At 39.0% G+C, this 18,190-nt stretch overlaps 1 protein-coding gene across 1 annotated transcript in view; it reads right to left on the minus strand.

Moving 5' to 3' along the window:
- The window catches only part of ATP11B (ATPase phospholipid transporting 11B (putative)), an 86,227-nt gene that overhangs the window by 8,712 nt on the left and 59,325 nt on the right, over nt 1–18,190 (minus strand). The window contains exons 25-28 of the mRNA XM_070944873.1: nt 17,583–17,721; nt 14,547–14,612; nt 13,087–13,190; nt 10,659–10,824 (exon numbers count right to left, since the gene is read on the minus strand). Of these exons, the coding sequence (XP_070800974.1) occupies nt 10,659–10,824; nt 13,087–13,190; nt 14,547–14,612; nt 17,583–17,721 (475 nt within the window). The remainder of the gene's footprint in view (nt 1–10,658; nt 10,825–13,086; nt 13,191–14,546; nt 14,613–17,582; nt 17,722–18,190) is intronic.

An 18,190-nucleotide genomic window follows, 5' to 3' on the forward strand; every position in this document is an offset into this window, starting at 1 on the left:
GACTTCACCAGAAGGGAGATGATGAAATTTTTCCTCCCCAACACACACTTGTGTTTTAGGCAACAGTTTAAGACTGGGAGTGGGAATTAAACTGGTTCCATTTCTACTCCTGGGCGCTACCACAAATTCAGAATGATTGGCGGCGGGGGGGGAAGAGACAGACTTTAATGCATAGTTTAATGTCACAGGCCTTCCTTTCTCAGAGCTATCATTGGTTTTGAACAACATACTAAAAATCTTGCTGCCAAAAATCAACTGTTTGTGGTTGATGGGGGCAAATGAAGTAGTCTAATAGCCCACTCCAATTCTACACTCAGCATACATTCAGCCGGAGTGAATGAGATACTGAGAACAACAAATCTGTCTCAGAAATTGATAAAAATGAATAGGCTCCTGATAATGCAACCAAAGAAATAAAACAGTGGTGGGTTTCAAATTTTTTTACTACCAGTTCTGTGGGTGTGGCTTGGTGGGCGTGGCATGGCAAGGATACTGTAAAATCTCCATTTCCACCCCACTCCAGGGGAAGGTTACTGCAAAATCCCCATTTCCTCCCGATCAGCTGGGATTTAGGAGGCAGAGAATAGATGGGGGCGAAGCCAGCCAGAATTTTTACTACCGGTTCTCCGAACTACTCAAAATTTCTGCTACTGGCTCTCCAGAACTGGTCAGAACCTGCTGAAACCCACCTCTGGAATAAATAAATCCATGTAACGGAATATAAAATCAAGGGTTTATATCTAATAAAGACTGCTTGTTATATGCATGTCTCTTAAAAGGAGCTTCAATACGTGGTTCACACACAATCTCCAACTTCTATTTTATCTCTAAGTTGGCTGCCCAACTGAAGGTCTATGTTGGTTTATTATTGCTCTGGATTCCTGTCCAATTTGCCTCTTAAATTCAAGGCAGACAATCAGGAATTTATTTCTTTGTCATTACATTAACCTTAAATATTCCCCAAGAAATACCTGTCTGCCTCTGGTCCTACAAATCTGAAACCTTTGATGGAGGCCTAATTCTAGGCTTGCGAGGAGGAAAAAAACTTCAAAATCCAATATAACTGAATGTGCAAAACAGTATCACCTTTGAACTTCAGATTACATTGTGTCTTTCACAAATAACAAATGATCTAGGCTTTGTGATGTGGCTCTCCAAGAATCAGAAACTTAAGCAGAGGGGAACTTGACATGTTATCCTGTAATCCAGCGTTTCTCAATCTTGGCGACTTGAAAATGTGTGGCCTTCAATTCCAGGAATTCCCCAGTCAGAATATTGGCTGGGAAACTCTGGAAGCTGAAGTCCACAAATGGTCAAGGTTGGGATACACTGCTGTAACCAAGAACTGAAATGTGGCCTTTTCTCTAGGGTGTTTCCTGGCTGCAGCAGAAGTCACAAGTGTTTTCAAATGAAAACAGTACATATAGATTCAAGTGGATTCAAGTGGAACTGGATTTTTGGCAGTTGATAGCAAAGGGTAAAATTTATAAAGTTGTGCGAGACAAAAAAAAAAAGGAAACCTAGGGATGTTTATTAGAAAGCCTACAGCATCTTTGAAAATATTCCCTCAACATTTTAATCTTCTACTTACAAAGACACTTGGGAAAGATAGACAGTTATGAGGTATTGATTTGATCTCCAAACATCCCCAGCAAATATACCTTTTCTCTTTACTCTTCTTATTCAAATATATTTGAATGAATGTTCATTCACAGTTTCAGAATTAACCGAAGACATCCTTGAAATCTAGGGGCCTATTAACTATGAATGAAATGATCTATGATTAATCTTAGTTTTTTTGTTAATTTCACAGGAGACAAACTGCATCTTGCATAGCCCTTAAAAGTAAGAGAAAATGGGCAATTTACTAGGGAATGTCAAAATGAATTTATGAATTTGGACTGGAAGACCTATGAGGTCCCTTCCAGCTCTATGATTTATGATTATGTGATATGGAAATTAATTACAATCTTGGGAAATGACATAATTTATTAAGTATGGAAAATCTATTTAAATAAACAAATAAATTTAGACTATTCCTTAGTAAAAGCACTAACTAGCTGCTACCACTGTTCCTTTCTTCCTCCTCCTTCTGATTGGTCTGTCAGTCAGATGTTTAAGACTAAATTTGGCATTCATATCCACCAATATAGTCCTTCCTAAGGAACTGAAATAAACAGATGTTGTTGTTCCATGGTATTAAAGGTATCGTCGCAGTGATGAATTGATATTGTGGACTGGATAAGGATCAAGATAGAAGTAATGACAACTATACAGAAAAAGAAAGAACTTTGGAAGATAACACCGAGATGTCACAGGGAAAAGAAAACTGATGTATTAAATGTTTGTTTGTCTAAAAAATAAAAAACTTTTTTTTTTTAAAAAAAAGGTATCATCGCAAGATGTAAGCTGTTCCAAGTAAAGTTGCTTTTTGCTATTGACTAATGGGTATTTTGTCAATGCCAATGATGGTCTTCAACGGCTGCTCCAGACGTTTTGGGATTGCACCCAAGGAGCCTATTACTATTGAGAGTATCTTTGTTTTCTTTTGTCATGGTTGTTTTACTTCTATTCGTAGGTCTTTGTATTTTGTGATCTTTCTTCAGTTCTTTCTCTTTTATACTGCTGTCTCCAGGTATTGCTACGTCCACTATCCAAATTTTGTCTTTCTTATCAACAACTATTAAATCTGGGTGTTATGTGACAGGTGCTTGTCTTTTTGAATTCTTAAGTCACAGAACACTTTAGCATCTTTATTTTCCATTGTTTTGTCTATTTTGTGTTCCCACCAGTACTTCCTGATAGTTAGTACAATTAATCAGTGGAAGGACTTGGCTCCAGAAGCTGTGGGTGCTCCAACACTGGAGGTTTTTAAGAAGAGATTGGGCAACCATTTGTTTGAAATGGTAACAGGGTCTCCTGCTTGAGCAGGGGGTTGGACTAGAAGATCTCCAAGGTCCCTTCCAACTCTGTTATTCCTTGTAGGCAAATGATATTTCTTGCAGATATTCCAATGTACCGTTGTTGCTTTTGTCATATTGTTACTGGCAACCCACTATTATGTTTTTAAGACGATCGTTCTCTTCTTGAAGGTAGTAACAGTAGGAGGACAGGAGATAATCTGAGATCTATTGATTATGAATATGTATGTTTACATGACTATGCATTTGTATACCTAGATCCCTTTCTCCCCCTTTCTGAAATGTATGAATGAGTGCATCGCTTTGTCTTCAGGGTTATCTCCCACTATTCTTTTGGAAAAGACCCCCCTCCCCCATACACATTGTTTAATAAACACTGCAGTGAACCTCAATTATTTGCTTTGGCCTCTGTGTTTTTGATTCCACATTATTATGACATTATTATTATTATTATGACTTTCCCATTAGATGAATAACATTCAAACATTAAAAATCACAGGGGTTTTTAGTGCTTTGAATTAGTTCAGGAGCAAAGAGGGGATCTAAGTATCTTGCGTATCAACATACTGTCTATAGGTATATGGTTAACCTCTACTATTTAATATATTCGGCCCTCTCATTTCGTGTTTGCAATAATAAAGCCACTGCCGATATTTATTAGTTTGTATTGGCCTTCAACCTATTAGATAGATAAGAGGATGGATCATTGGAAAGAGACTGATGTAAAAGGTATGCTTTAGACAGACCCTTAAGGCTCTACTCTTGCCACCAATAGATTGGCCAAATTTGGAGGGGCACATTAATTCTGGATGTCTTAATGCTCCTTATTCACCGAGTCTTCTTTTGATGCACAGAATCACCATCATTTTGTTATTTCTTCTAAAGCAGTTACCATGGTTAAACCATCATTTGGTGCTGATGGAAGGCAAGAGGGGATGAGACAAGTTGAGACACACATGCAGAAGGACCGGGTAAATCTTGGCTGGCTAAAGAAAACTAGACCATGCTCAATGTCAGTCTTACGTCTTAAAGAGGCACACATCTTTTACACCATCTCTCCCTAACTTGGGCACTTGCAAGATAAGAGACACTTCAACTTCCAAACTTTTCAGGCATTCACAGTCACAGATAAAAATTCTGGGAGTTGAAGTCCACATAACTGGACATTTCCCTGATTGGTAAAAATTGGTTTATATTGTACACTGATAAACAATAAATCTGGAAACTGAAAACAAGGTCTTTCATATTGGTGCAAATTACTCCTATACATAGCAATAGCACTTAGTTTTATATACCACTTCATAGTGTTTGACAGCCCTCTCTTAAGTGGTTTACAGAGTCAGCTAATTTCCCCCAAACAATCGGGATCCTCATTTTACCAACCTCAGAAGGATGAAAGGCTGAGTCGGTCAGGCTGGCAGTCAGCAGAATTAGCCTGCAATACGGTCTTCTAACCACTGCCCCACCACGGCTCAATCTTAATTGCCCAAAGATGGGATGCTTAGTCTCTAGCATCCCATCTCTGGGCAATTTAATCTCCTGAGCCAATAAATCAGCTATAGGTTTCAACTGCAAAAGTCCTCACCCAGCCCATTCCCTTTCCATCAACTGTCTTGTTAAGTAGACAATATCCGTAATACACTTAGACACAAACCATAAACATAAAGCTACGCAGATAGTAAGAGGAGAAAGAATCTAGTTAGCAAATGACACAATGATCTACAAAGGACAGACTCTTGCCGCAGCTGTTCCTATTTGACAGTGCATGCCACATGCACCGTTAATATTGTGGATGGTTGAGTTAGGCAGAAGCGCATAGACCATGCTTGTTTTTTTTTTTTTTTAAATGTTATCTTTATCACGGAGTAGACTGGGATTCTGCACCCGATTATCATGCTTGCAATTTCCCCCTTGCCCCTCCCTCCCAAGAAGTATTAGGGAAGAAATCAAACACATGCTATTATTTGGCCTGCGAACATACATAAGTAGCAAAGCTAAGGGGAAGTCAGAAAGGTACCAAATGTGCAGCTGTGACTGCCCTCTCAGTTCACACTAGAGTCCAACATGCCTTTTCCCCTTCTCTTAAGTGCTGGTTAGCTGACCTTCATCATGCATAAAATTGGATGGAGAACTGCCCCTCCTACTCTACCTAATTTTGCTCAGCTGACTCGTTGCCCTGGACAACGGCTGTAGTGCGATGCATTCCTCACTTAAAGCAACTCTGCTGGAGTACATCTACAAGTGGACAAAGAAGGGATGGAACACACAGATCAGTGAGAAGTAGTCACATTTGTTCAAAAAGGCAGACACAGGACAAAGTTCTCAAAAAGGTACAACTTTCATTTGCAAAGCAGGTATGTGCAGAGACACTGGTTTCTGAAGGATTAAGGGCGGGGAACAACTTGATCGATACAGAGAAGAATTCTGGTTCACAGTTTAAATACAGGCAGTATTTATACCCATCTGCACTGTTTAAGGGGAATTTGTGCTAGATTCACTTCCTGGTTACGATTCCTTTTAATTTTTGTTGTTGGTGTTGCAAACCAGTGTTCCTTACACATAGGAGACTTATTTATTTATTAGTTCGATTTATATATGCCGCCCTTCTCCGGAGACTCAGGGCGGCTTACAATGCATTAAGCAATATAAGCAGGCCATTTTCTAAAACCATCTATGTCATTCAGTCTTAGCTGCCGTATTTTAAAGCTGCTGTTGCATTTAGATTTAGAGATTTAGAGTTGGATAAACCACATCTTATTTAAAAAAGGGAAAAAGGGGGATTTCTTACTGAGATGTTTTCCCTTAGAGGTATTTTTCCCCCTCCTACGAACTACATAATGGCATAGAAGATGACAGCAAGAAGATACAAAACAGTAAAGTCAAAACTGCATTTCTACTTCCAATTAGATTGAAAAACAGCCATTTTGGCATATGCAAATATCACACGGTAAACAAAACAGGCGTTCAGGAACGTCCCCACAATTAAGTACAAATTTAAAATAGATACTGGATGCAAATAAATTTGGTTTTCAAGGGCTTCTTAAATGTTTGTGATCAGAGTTCAAAACAGTGGTTGTATTTCCAATGCAAAGAAGTAATTTGTAGAAGATTGTCTTGAAAACACAGCTTTTATGTCAATAGAATTGGACTTCCATTTACTAACTGGGATTTCTTAGGAAAATAAATAAACCAAATCTTATTATTTCTTAAACACTTAAAAAAAATCTAGATCTTTATGTGACTACATGATTCTAACTTGGCTTTTTCCAATCTTGTTCCCTCCAGATGAAGTAGTAGTATAATCAAATGATCACAGATTTGCTGTTTGAATGTAATTTAATTAGGCAGTCAACTCTTGCTCTAAAGTTAAAAATGAGGCATTTACATATAGCTAATTTTTAAAAGGACTACAACTACTTTTGAACAGTACATTTTGCTCAGACTTTCAGTATCAATTTCCACAAGAAATGTCATGGCTTTCTAAATCAAGTAATAGATTTTAAAAAGCCAGACTCCTAGTCTACCATGAAGGTCAAGTTAATTACATAAAAATAATTTGAAGATCGATATAACAGGCTTACTCAATAGGAACTTTGTATTATCACCTTTAATGATCTGAACATTATCATAGAAACTTCTCATCAGAGCTTGAGAATAGCAATTATTAGCTGGGTACATGCAAGATGTTTAAGGTGGTTAATAATTAAATCCGTTGGGTTCACACAATAGATTTACTCCACCATCACATCCTGCCCCTTTAGAAGGTTGTACAAGTAGTCCTCGACTTGCAATAGTTCATTTAGTGATCGTTTGGAGTTAAAACAGCACTGGGGAAAAAAAGGTGACTTATTTCACATTTATGATCGTGGCAGCATCGCCATAGTCACGTGATCAAAATTCAGATGCTGACAAGCAGTCAATGGGGAAGCCAGATTCACTTAACAACTAACTTAACTGCAGTGATTTCACTTAACAACTGTGGCAAGAAAAACGTAAAGTGGGGCAAAACTCACTTAACAACTGTCTCACTCAACAACCCAATATTTTGGGTTCAATTGTGGTTGTAAGTCGAGGATTACTTATATAAATGCAGCCGAAGGTTTTGACATGGACCTGGTTAAGGGCATTTGTCACTATGAATGGTAAGATTCTTATATCTATCCTATTCTGCTTGAGATCATAAGCAGGTTCTCTCACCTATTGTACACGTACTGAAATCAGTTTGCAAGAAGTGTTTTATGGTAGTATGTCAAAAAGGAAGATTTTGATCTTGCTTTTTCTCAAGATACCAGTTAGAACAGTTATAAGGACCTGGACTTTTCTTGTATCACTTTCTCTACTATAATCTATCTAGCATTTTTTTTCTACATGGATTTTGCACTTCAACTAACCCTTTATCATCAAAATTGCTCTTTTCATGCTTATCATCTTTGGACAACCTTACCATAAAAAGAGTTCTTATAATTTAAAAATAAAATCCCAATAAAAGGTGAGTGAAAAGTAGAAGCTGTTTGTTGAGCAGGACTACAAAATATATATAATAAAATATTTCTGCTTAAAGAAAAGCAGAAAAGTTAGCCTTAAATAACAAGTGTCTATTTCTTTCTCCTTAAAAATGAAGCTATGTTCAGTGGCTGCATACAATTATAGAGGACAACAGACGTAACTTGGGGACTTTCATCAGATTTGATTCAGTGTAACTGGAAGCAGGGATTGATTTTAGTTTGGCCAACACCTGTCAAATAAGACATGAATGGAGAACATGGAATCTTCCAGATTTTGCTGAAATATAACTCGCAACAGCCCCGGGTCGAGTGGCCAATGGAGGAGGACGTTTTAGTTTAGCAACATTTAGGAACCTACAACCTGTTCAAGTCAAGCAAGAAGACAGAAGCTTTCTGATACAGAGTAATCATTTTATTTTATTATTGCACATATATTGGATTAACTTCCCAACATGATCCAGTCCTGCCATGTGGACAAATTAATAAATTGCACATCAGAGAGAGGAAGAAGAAAATAAAATGCTTACAAGCATACAGAAACACCTTCCTGAAAGAAACAGGAAAAACAGTCTTGCCTGATCTCTAAGTGCAAGTGCTCTGTTCAGATCCATGCTTTTAAGAGGTTAAGGATGTCATTATGGGTCCCATTCTCTAAAGCAGGGGTCTCCAACCTTGGCAACTTTAAGACCTGTGGACTTCAACTCCCAGAATTCCTCAGCCAGTAAAGCAAAGCTGGCTGAGGAATTCTGGGAGTTGAAGTCCACAGGTCTTAAAGTTGCCAAGGTTGGAGACCCCTGCTCTCAAGCAATACTGTTATTCCATACCAGTGATGTTCAAGCTGCTGCCTTCTCTTAGCCCTTCCACACTTTGTCTGCTTTAGTCACTGGAGCTCCCTCCAACAATCAGCTGTGCTTTAGAAGCACAGCCCCAACCTCAAAACCAGAGAGCGAACTAATGTGCTGGGACTAGCCAGATGAATACCTGGTAGGCAGAATCCCCTCCCCCAATTTTCCTCCCCAAAAACTAATGTGCGTCTTATATTCCAGTGCGTCTTATACTCCGAAAAATACGGTAATTGCACAGGGGTGATTGGGAAGGAGATTTTAAACAGAGATTAGGACTGCCATGTTATTTAAATAACTACATTTAAAAAAGTAGGAACGGGCGATACCGAGCAGGTAATCTAACCTTGGCCTTTTATTTGTGTTCATTTGTCTCTTTATAGCTCTCTGCTTAATATGAGCTGCTGTGGTTTTGGTCAAGATAAACAAAGCACACACCACGTCAATTGTCTGTGGGAGGAATACTAGGTACAGCAACAGCCTAATGTTGCTAAGAAGTTTGAAGACCAGCTGACAGCATCCTGTACAGATCCAAGGACATTCACACATACTGCACAGGCTCTCCTAATAAATGGATTTCAAAGGAAAAAATCAACTGCCATTTAAAAAAAATAAGGAGGCACTTCACTTTCACACATTAACTAATGTGAAAAAAGGAAGAATGATCTAGCACAAGGATGTCCAAACTTGGCAACTTTAAGAGATTTGTGGATTTCCAACTCCCAGAATTCCCCAGCCAGCATGTTGAAATCCACAAGTCTTGAAGTTGTCAAGTTTGGAGACCCCCTGATCTAGCATATTGACAGAATATTCATGAACTGGAATAGGGCATGGTAACAAGATCAGCCAATGAATAGGCAAGGCAACAGATCAGCCAATGGGGACTGTTTGGAAACAGACACTTAAGCACACTGTGCTGAGATCTGAGTCTGTGCAAAGTTAAACTAGTCTTCTGAAATGAAACTGAAAACTCTTCTCTCCTCTGCCTGTGTTTTTTGCCTGTAACTACTACCACGTTGGAAGAATCTGCTGTTGGTATTGTATGTGTTATTTTATACATAAAGAGAAGTTAATGAATCCTGCTGAATCAGTTATCTGTGTGTGCTTTCTGGATGTGATTTCTGCAACAAACTCTTGACACGTATTTATTCTGCTGAATGAATTTATGATTACTGCATGTCCAACTATGGGATGGTCAATATTACCTTAACTTTAGCAGCTTGTAAGTAAGCATATGGTTCCAACAAGCACGTAAGAACAACGTACAGGCGTAATTTTTCATTAAGTGGCAAACTGATGAAGAATCCTTTGCTTTCATGAAACGTAGCTAAAAACCTATAGAATGCATTGCAAAGATTATGCAATTTGTGAACCACAGAGAAAGTTGACATTTCTCACTTCAGAAATGCCAGATTTTACTGGAATCATTGGAAATGATTCTGTAACGGAAGCCAAATGGCCATCAGCAATCTTGCAACACCTCCCAGAAAATGCACTACAGAGCAGCTCAACAAAACTGTGGAAAAGTGTTTTTCTCCAAGCTAGAGATGACCAATAAGTGATCATACGATAAACTCAAATATGGGAAAGCAGAACTACAGAGCAGATTTTTAAAATACTCTCCGTTCCCCAAAGTTTAAAAAAAAAACAACCTACGCTCAGCAGGATCTGATCTCTTTCAAAATACATTTATTAATCCTGCCATTCCTCACAGTATTTTTACCTGCTGGGTTTCCAAACATTTACCAGCCCCTTTTCCAAGCAACTGCCAAAGGCAAAGAAATGTTGGGAATGGTATCTGATCTGTCTTCCAGATGCATGGACTTTTTCTGGAATTCCACAGCCATCTGGGAATTTGGGGAATTATAATTCATCCATCTGTTGGGAGTCTAGGTTGGGGAAGGCTATTCTTTAGGTTGTGCTACAGTATATTTTAAATATTCTCCATGCAAGAAATCTATGTATCTTGGGAAAAAGTAGCTACCTCTAATTGTTTGATAACACTAATTACATGTATTACTAAATCATTCTGATAGATGCTAAGTCAATATTTACTCATCACTAATAATAAGCAATTAAGCTGGCAAGAATGGAACTAGTTCACAACTGAATCATTGGCTCAGTTAAGAATTTTTAGAAATCTTTCTCCCTTAGCTTTATTAATACTTTCATGACATTGCAATATGACCAAGAGGAAAACAAAAAATTTACATTTAAAAATTTAAATATACTGGAAAGTAGTTTTTTTTTTTTAAAAAATTACTCACCATAGGATCACAGTAAATTAAGAACTGCAGGCAAAATAGCAATAAAGATCCAGAGAAAGGCTCAAAAATGTAATCTTCCCAATAACTTAAACGTTAATCAAATCACTTATAAGCAAAAGTTACCTGGACTTTTTCTGTACTTGTGGGCTGCAGGTGTCTGTACAACACTTTTTTCACAACGTCAAGGAATAAACAAGTGACAACTATGATGATTATGGCAAACCAAGCAGAGCCGCTGGACAGCAACTGAACAAATACAAAGTACAGGTCTTGGGTGTGCAAAAACGGCCTGGAAGAAGAAAGGACACAAAAAATGGAAATTAAGAAGCAGCAAAGGAAAACATTTAGAATTAGATGACATTCTTAAGAACAGTAGGGAGTCTTCAATTTACAACCATTCATTTAGTGACTGTTATAACGGCACTTTACAAAGTGACTTATGACTGTTTTTCACACTTATGACCAATGCAGCATCCCCATGGTCATGTGATCAAAATTCGGCCTCTTGGCAGCTGGTTCATATTTATGACGGTTGCAATGTCCTGGGGTCACATGATCATCTTTTGTGACCTTCTAGCAAGCAAAGTCAACGGGGAAACTGGATTCATTTTACTGCTATGTTACTGACTTAACAGAAGCAATGGTTCACTTAACAACTGTGGCAAGAAAAGTCATAAAATGGAGCAAAACTCACTTAACGACTGTCTCGCTTAGCAATGGAAATTCTGGCTAAACTGTGGTCGTTAAGTCGAGGACTACCTGTATCTCCAAAAATATAAATGAATTCCAAAAATATAAAACCCACAATACAGAAAGTCGCGTTCCTAGTATCCACCAGCCTCATGGCTTTGGGGCTAGAAAATGTCACTTCTAACATTGATCTCAAAGTCTGGGCAGGTTCACAGCAGCAAATACTCAACTTTGGCTGGTCATGTGAAACTATGCAGAGACAGACTCCTTAGAACAGGGGTGTCAAATTCAAGGTCTGTGGGCCAGATTTGGCCCGCAGAATGCTTAGATCTGGCCTGCAGGGCCGCCCTGGAAACAGTGAAGGACCGGCCCATGGTGCCTCGGCCAGCAAAAACAGAGCTCGCAAAGGCTGTGCACAGCTCTCCCAAACTCCGTTTTCACTGGCAGAGGGGTGCAGGAGACTGTCGCAGCTGAAAACAGAGATCTGGAGCCCATTTTTGCTAGCAGAGCACTTGGGCCCCCACAGGCACCCCTGACACGAATGACGTTGAGCTGGCCACTCCGGTTCCCAAGGTCAAACACAACTCTGATGCAGCCCTCAATGAAATCGAGTTTGACACCCCTGCCTTAGAATATTGAAGGGAGATAATGAGGGAATTTAAGATATGGATAGTGATTATAATAAAAATCAGCAGTCAGCCTCTCTGATGAAGGCAGTGGCATATGACTTTTTGAACTCAAGAGACATAAGTTTGCAATGCTAAGTAATCAATGAATGTAGCTCCAATCCTTTTGAAGTTTAAAAGGCTGACTGTGATTTAGAAATGAATGAGACAAAATTTTTGAGCTGAGGATCTAAAGGAAGAGAAGTACATTCCAGATACATTCTTATTTTTAATACTGTCACCTAATAAATCGATAATTGTATTTTGCATTTTGAAAGGCTATGTCAACGTGCACAGTTAAGCCCTAAAATTCTGGAGGTATAAGCTTTTTATCCATTTCTCTAAAAATTAATGTGGCAGATGTTTTGGCTTTCATAAATTTGAAAAATGGGAAATTGAAACATTATTTATTTGTTCCTTAGATATATTTCCTGCCTTTCCTCCAAAAAGAGAATACATGTAAATCAGGGTTGAGTTCTGGGGTATTTGGTATATTCTGACTTGGTTGTTTGCTTGTAGATGTTTTATTACCCAACTAGGTAACATCATCATTGGTAGTGAGTGTGGGGTTTATTTCCCTCTTTATAAACAGTAGCTTGCCTGTGTAAAAACTAGCACTGATTGGTGTGATAATCCATCTCAGATACTATGTCAAATTCTAGTTTCAAAGTAAAATAAAAAAAAAAAAAATCAGGTTTGGACAACAAAGAAGGGCCATTATAGAACAACGAAGCCCTCCTAACTGGATAATGGACAGATGGATAATATGACAGCATTTCTATTTTTAATTAATCTTTTCATCTTCTGTGCCAGATTGTTGATTTAGCTGCTCAGAATCTTCAGGCTGGTGTTCTCGGCTTCGTGCTTTCAGGAGCACGATTTGCTCCTGGAAGCACGAAGCCGAGAACACCAGCCTGAAGATGACGAATGAGACTTTGTCGAAACGTCGCCAAGACACTTCCAATTTTACGTGGGAGAAGACCCGAATAACCAAAGACCTACATACAAACACCCGCGAAAACCTGAGAAAACATATATATATATATATATATATATGAATGCACTGTGTGTACACACAAACACATGCACCAATGGTCACAGCCTGCTTACAGATCCAAACATGGCTTTGTTGATGGCAAGAATTTAATGCAGCAATATTTTATTACTCTTCTGTTTGCATAGAATTAACTACTTACCAGATTATTCCGCCATAGAATAAGGAAAAGATGAAGTAAAACCCAATGGACCCCCAAGTAACAAAATGATTTATCCAAGTCCAAAAGTGTGTCTCTATTGCCATCTAAGCACACAAAAAGAAAGAAAAAGAAAAAAGAAAATTGTATCTCCTAATAAACAGGTAATTACAAAGTTAAAGCCTGTGAAAACATTGCATGTTTTGTGTGTGTGTGTGTGTGTGTGTGTGTGTGTGTGTGTGTGTACCTTTAAGCTAGTGTTGACTGCCGGGAACTGTCTGGACAAGTCTCAGTTTTCTGGGTAAGATTTCAGCAGTGGTTTGCCACTGACTGCTTCCCACGGCTAAGAAAGAAGGACTGCCCCAAGATTAGAATCGAATAGAATTTTTATTGGCCAAGTGTGATTGGACACACAAGGAATTTGAAGCAAGAAGGAACATAGCACATCCCTAGTGATTTATTGAAGATTCGGGTGAAGATGGGGGCCAATTGGTCAGCACAGACTTTTAAGCAAGAAGGAGTTATCTTGTCTGGGCCTGGAGTTTTTCCTGGCTTTTGTCTGTGAAATAGGTCTTGCACTTACACAGCTGGCTTGGTGCCTAAGGTGAGACTAAAACTCATAGTCTCCTGGTTTCCAGCCTGATGTCTTAACTGCTACACCAAATTGGCTGTCATATGTTTTATTGGGAACTGGTATTCTAAATCCAAGGTGTGCACAACCTTGGTTCTGAAACCCCTAACATAACATTGGTTCTGCACGTGAATAGTTCCTTTCTCTGTAGTTGACTTTTACACCTGTCAACTGATAAAAGGCCAGTTCTTGATCAAACAATCATGGTAGAATACAGCTGATTCTATCCTTGGGAAGGACTCGGTAGGTTGATAAAAATGCAAAATTCAGTTTAAACATCTGGCTGGTTTTATTCATTTATTTATTTGATTTCTATAACTGCCCACTTCAGCAAATTACTCTGGATGGCTCACAATTCAAAACATATATTACAACTAAAACATTTGAAGCAACAAAAACAGCAAAAAGCATTAAAACAATAAAAACATTGTTGATTGTGTGATCAACAATAATAATAAGGCATCTGTTCAGATATCAAAGAATTCTCCTTGCACTAACTTTTGGACTTTCTTGAGCCTATGTTTTTTTTCCAGCTGAGGAGTTCTTTATAGCTGGGTTTAAAGACAAAGATGCATCTTTTGACATCCCTTGAATAAATAATTTGGCCTCAGAAAACTGAATTTGTAGGAGTGGTTACTTTTTCCAGTGGAAGAATACAACCACACTAACTTTCAGTTAGAAAAATCTCAAAGCAAACAAAACTGATGGGTTTCAATATTAATTTAATTCTGCCAGTTAAATATAGTCAAATCTCACCAGCACTGATCTCAGACTGTTATTAAAGATAATGAAGAAGAACTTAGAAAGCAAAATTTCAAGTGCACTGCAGTACCTTCATTGTAACTGTTATAACCATAACTGTGAAGACCAAAGTACCAAAGGTCCAATTTCCAAACATCTAAAAAGGAAAACAAGAAATTTAATTAGATGGAAGATACTTAAGAGGCAACACCGCCATAATGCTAACAAGCTAGTTCCACCACATACTCAAATGAACACTTCCCCATTTAGAACAGCTTAGTAAAACCAGCAGGGTAAAAGACAAAACAAGCCAAAAAAATTTATATTTCTTAAGTGAAAAAAAAATGCAGTTGTCCCTGTTAGATTTCTGTACAATTTTTCAGCTCTCGTCTCTAAAGAATCAAGATTATTTTGAATCTAATTCCAGAGTACCGGTAATCCCATACAGTTTAGTCTCACCTGCAAAAATCTGATATTTCCTTTGCCCATTTCATGAACAATCTAGACTTATGCACTTATTTCTTGAACGAGCTAGATTGTGTTAAATATTGATTCTCCTCATTTCATGAACTATTTTTAATTAATGGGTTGTTAAAATGCAGTTGTTCTGCTTGTTTGTGTTGCTATGCTATAGGAAGCCTTAACTTGGTAAATACAGATTTGTACAGAAAAAAAATCCAGTCTAAGTATGGTTGTGGAGGAAAGATACACTGAGTGTATCACATTCACTTATTCCATTACATTCTAAAGAAGACATTTTAAAACTGAAATTATACCAGAGCCAGAAAAGGGATTTTGGTACACAGCTCAACAGGGAGATTATCCAAGATTCCCTGCAAAAGAGCCAAGCCCAGCCCATTAGAAAGAAGCAAATTCCATAATTAATAGCAGTGGTGCTCTCTCACTTTGTACCTACTAACAGCATGTTTTTTTATTCTTCTTTTCTTGGATTGCTATCTGTAACCAGGAGATTGAAAGTCCTGAGAACTGAGAAAAATCTGGGCTTGGTGAAAAGCCGAGGATGCAAGTCCCCTTCACCTAAAGATGGTTTGTCTACGAAGAGCTTTCTTTAAGCTGGCAGAAAGCAATTACTATTAATTAGTGGATGTTTGCCATGGAGACTGTTAAGAGGTGGAAGAGAAGAGGATTTTGATAAACACCCCAAACCGCCTACAGTTTGCGTTAAGGATTGTATTTGTAGAAAGGCAGGGGGTGGGGAGGCCAAAGACAAAAAAAGCATGTAACTTGGCAACATTTCACTAATGCACAAGAACCTTTTCTTGAACACAGCTAGTTGTCCACTTAGAATGAGAAGGATGGGAAAGCTCATCCAATCAGTTTCTTTTAATGTGTTCAAGGAGAATGAGTGATGCATTCTTGAATACCACTACAAAGGTACTGCATTTAGCCTCTACACGTCTTTTATCCTACAACATAAAATCTTACCATTTGCCTCTTAGGTTTGAATAACTGGCGACATGCACAGCATGAAAAAAAGGGGCAGGTTAGAAGGAAGCTAAAAGTGCAAAATTGTAGTGTACAGCTGTTACACTACATCAAAGTTAAATCAACCTCTCAGAATTCACACGGATTCTGTCTTCCTGCGGCCCAGCTATGTCAAAATTAAGAGTTCACCCATGGTGTACTTTTGTATTCCAGCTAAAAATAGCAGACAGTGGTTAGGCTATCCCAGATTCTTGACAGTGCCCATAGAATGATTCAGAAACCAAGTTCACCCATGGCAGGGGTTGGCAATCTGTGGCTCCGGAGCCACAAGTGGCTCTTTGGGCCCTCTGGCGCGTCTCCCTGTCCTATCACTGGTTTGCCCTGCCCCTCTTATTTCTTTTTTGGACTCCATTCCGAAGTGGCAGGAAGCGAAGGCTGCCTTACACGCAAATGTGGCGTGAAAGCACGTACAGGGCAGCTTTACTCCTGCACTCTCCTCCCCCCTCCTCTCGTAACCCCCTGGTCGGCTGTGGCTGAGCTGGGAATGTGTGCACGCGCTGCAAGACCCTCCTTAAATGAGCTGCTGCCGCCCCGTGCGCGCCTTTCCTGAGCTTTGGCGCTCACTTGAGGAGGGTATCCCCGCCTGTGTACAGCTCCCGGCTCAGCCAGAGCTGTCCCGAGCATCCTAAGAGGAGGAGAGGGAAGAGGGTCGCCGGAGAGTGCAGGAATGAAGCTGCCCTGTACCTGCCTTCACGCCACATTTGCACATAAGGCAGCCTTCGCTTCCTGCCACTTCAGGCTGGAGTCTCCCTAAGTGTGTGAACGCTCCCGGCTCAGCCACAGCCAGGGAGTTACAAGAGGAGGGGGGGAGAAGGAGGACGGTCGCCTGAAGGGAGGGGGAGTGGGGAAAGAGACACACACACACATAGACATAGAGAGACACATATAGAGTGATACGTAGAGAGGGGGTGAGACAGGGAGAGAGAGATACAGGGGGAAAGAGACACAGAGGGGGGAGAGAGAGAGAATAGTTTTGTGGCTGGATAGGCGTGGCTAGGTGGTCATGTGACTGGGTGGGAGTGAGTGACATTGAGTTGGCCACGCCCACCCAAGTTTTGTGGCTCCTGGTATGTTTTTTTTCTGTAGGAAACTGGTCCAAGTGGCTCTTTGAGTGTTTAAAGTTGCCAACCCCTGACACAGGGTATGTTAGTTGTGTAACGGAAATATAACAGATCACAAATAAGGCAGTTGAGGGAGATCTGGGAAAGAGGTTTTTGCTCAGCTCTGTTTTCAAAGATGCTTATTCACAAGCTGTCAATAATTAACTTGGGCACCCAATTCTCTGGTTGCAAATTTGTGTGGAGCAATCCAGAAGAAAATACACCAAACAGAATATAAAACAGAAATATGAGCAGTTCACAGTCAGCTCCTGAAATCTCAGAATTAATATTCACCCAACTCTGTTTGGTATCTCAATCTATATATTATTTACAGAACTCTTAGTTTATCTCCAGGTAATTTAAGTTTCACCCTTTTTCAAGGAAATTTGTATCTCCATAGCTATGTTATGAAACCACAAACACTTCTGGCTGATATACGTTTTACAATGATTCAGTTTACATAGCACAACATTACATATCCCAGAATACAGTTTTCATAATAGATTAGCATTCTACTTTACCTGGCCATTCCCTAACAACGAAGTGTCTTTTCCCATCAGAAGATATGAGCCAAAGAAGAAAGCAAATGCATGAAAAAATCCCAAGAAGGTCCAGTAGAGGAAAGGCTTAAAGCCCAAGTGGGCATTTTTACTAATGTCTCTGTAGAAAGAGATGGAAAAAAAAGGTATAATGCTCTGGCAGCTATTTTCAAAGGAACAAAAACTACTTTGATGCATGATGACGTCCATGTACATAAGATCATCTTTAATGTTGTAAGAACACTCATAAAATTCATCTATCTACCTTTTTACCTATTCTGAGAAATTGCTATAAATGCTCTTCAAAAGTTGAAAGGAATCAAATATCATACTTCTTACTGTTAAGTACTGACCTTGAGATGTTTCATGGCCACTTGGTACTAAAGACTAATATGTTTTGGGAGAAAGGATGATGCTAACTCCCTATTTGCTTTCCCTATCCCATCCAATTGCAATCTTTAGTCAATGAGCCAGCTTATAAATGACCAAAGTATGGCCACATTTCTGAATAAATTTGTATAAGCAAATACATTATTTTTAATAAGGGAAAAATGGTGTAATTGGAATCAGAAATCTCTTTATCATTTAGA

Source organism: Pituophis catenifer, unplaced genomic scaffold (genome assembly GCF_029215685.1).
Source record: "Pituophis catenifer annectens isolate HBS135680 unplaced genomic scaffold, rPitCat1.0.hap2 SCAF_6, whole genome shotgun sequence".
NCBI lineage: Eukaryota > Metazoa > Chordata > Lepidosauria > Squamata > Colubridae > Pituophis > Pituophis catenifer.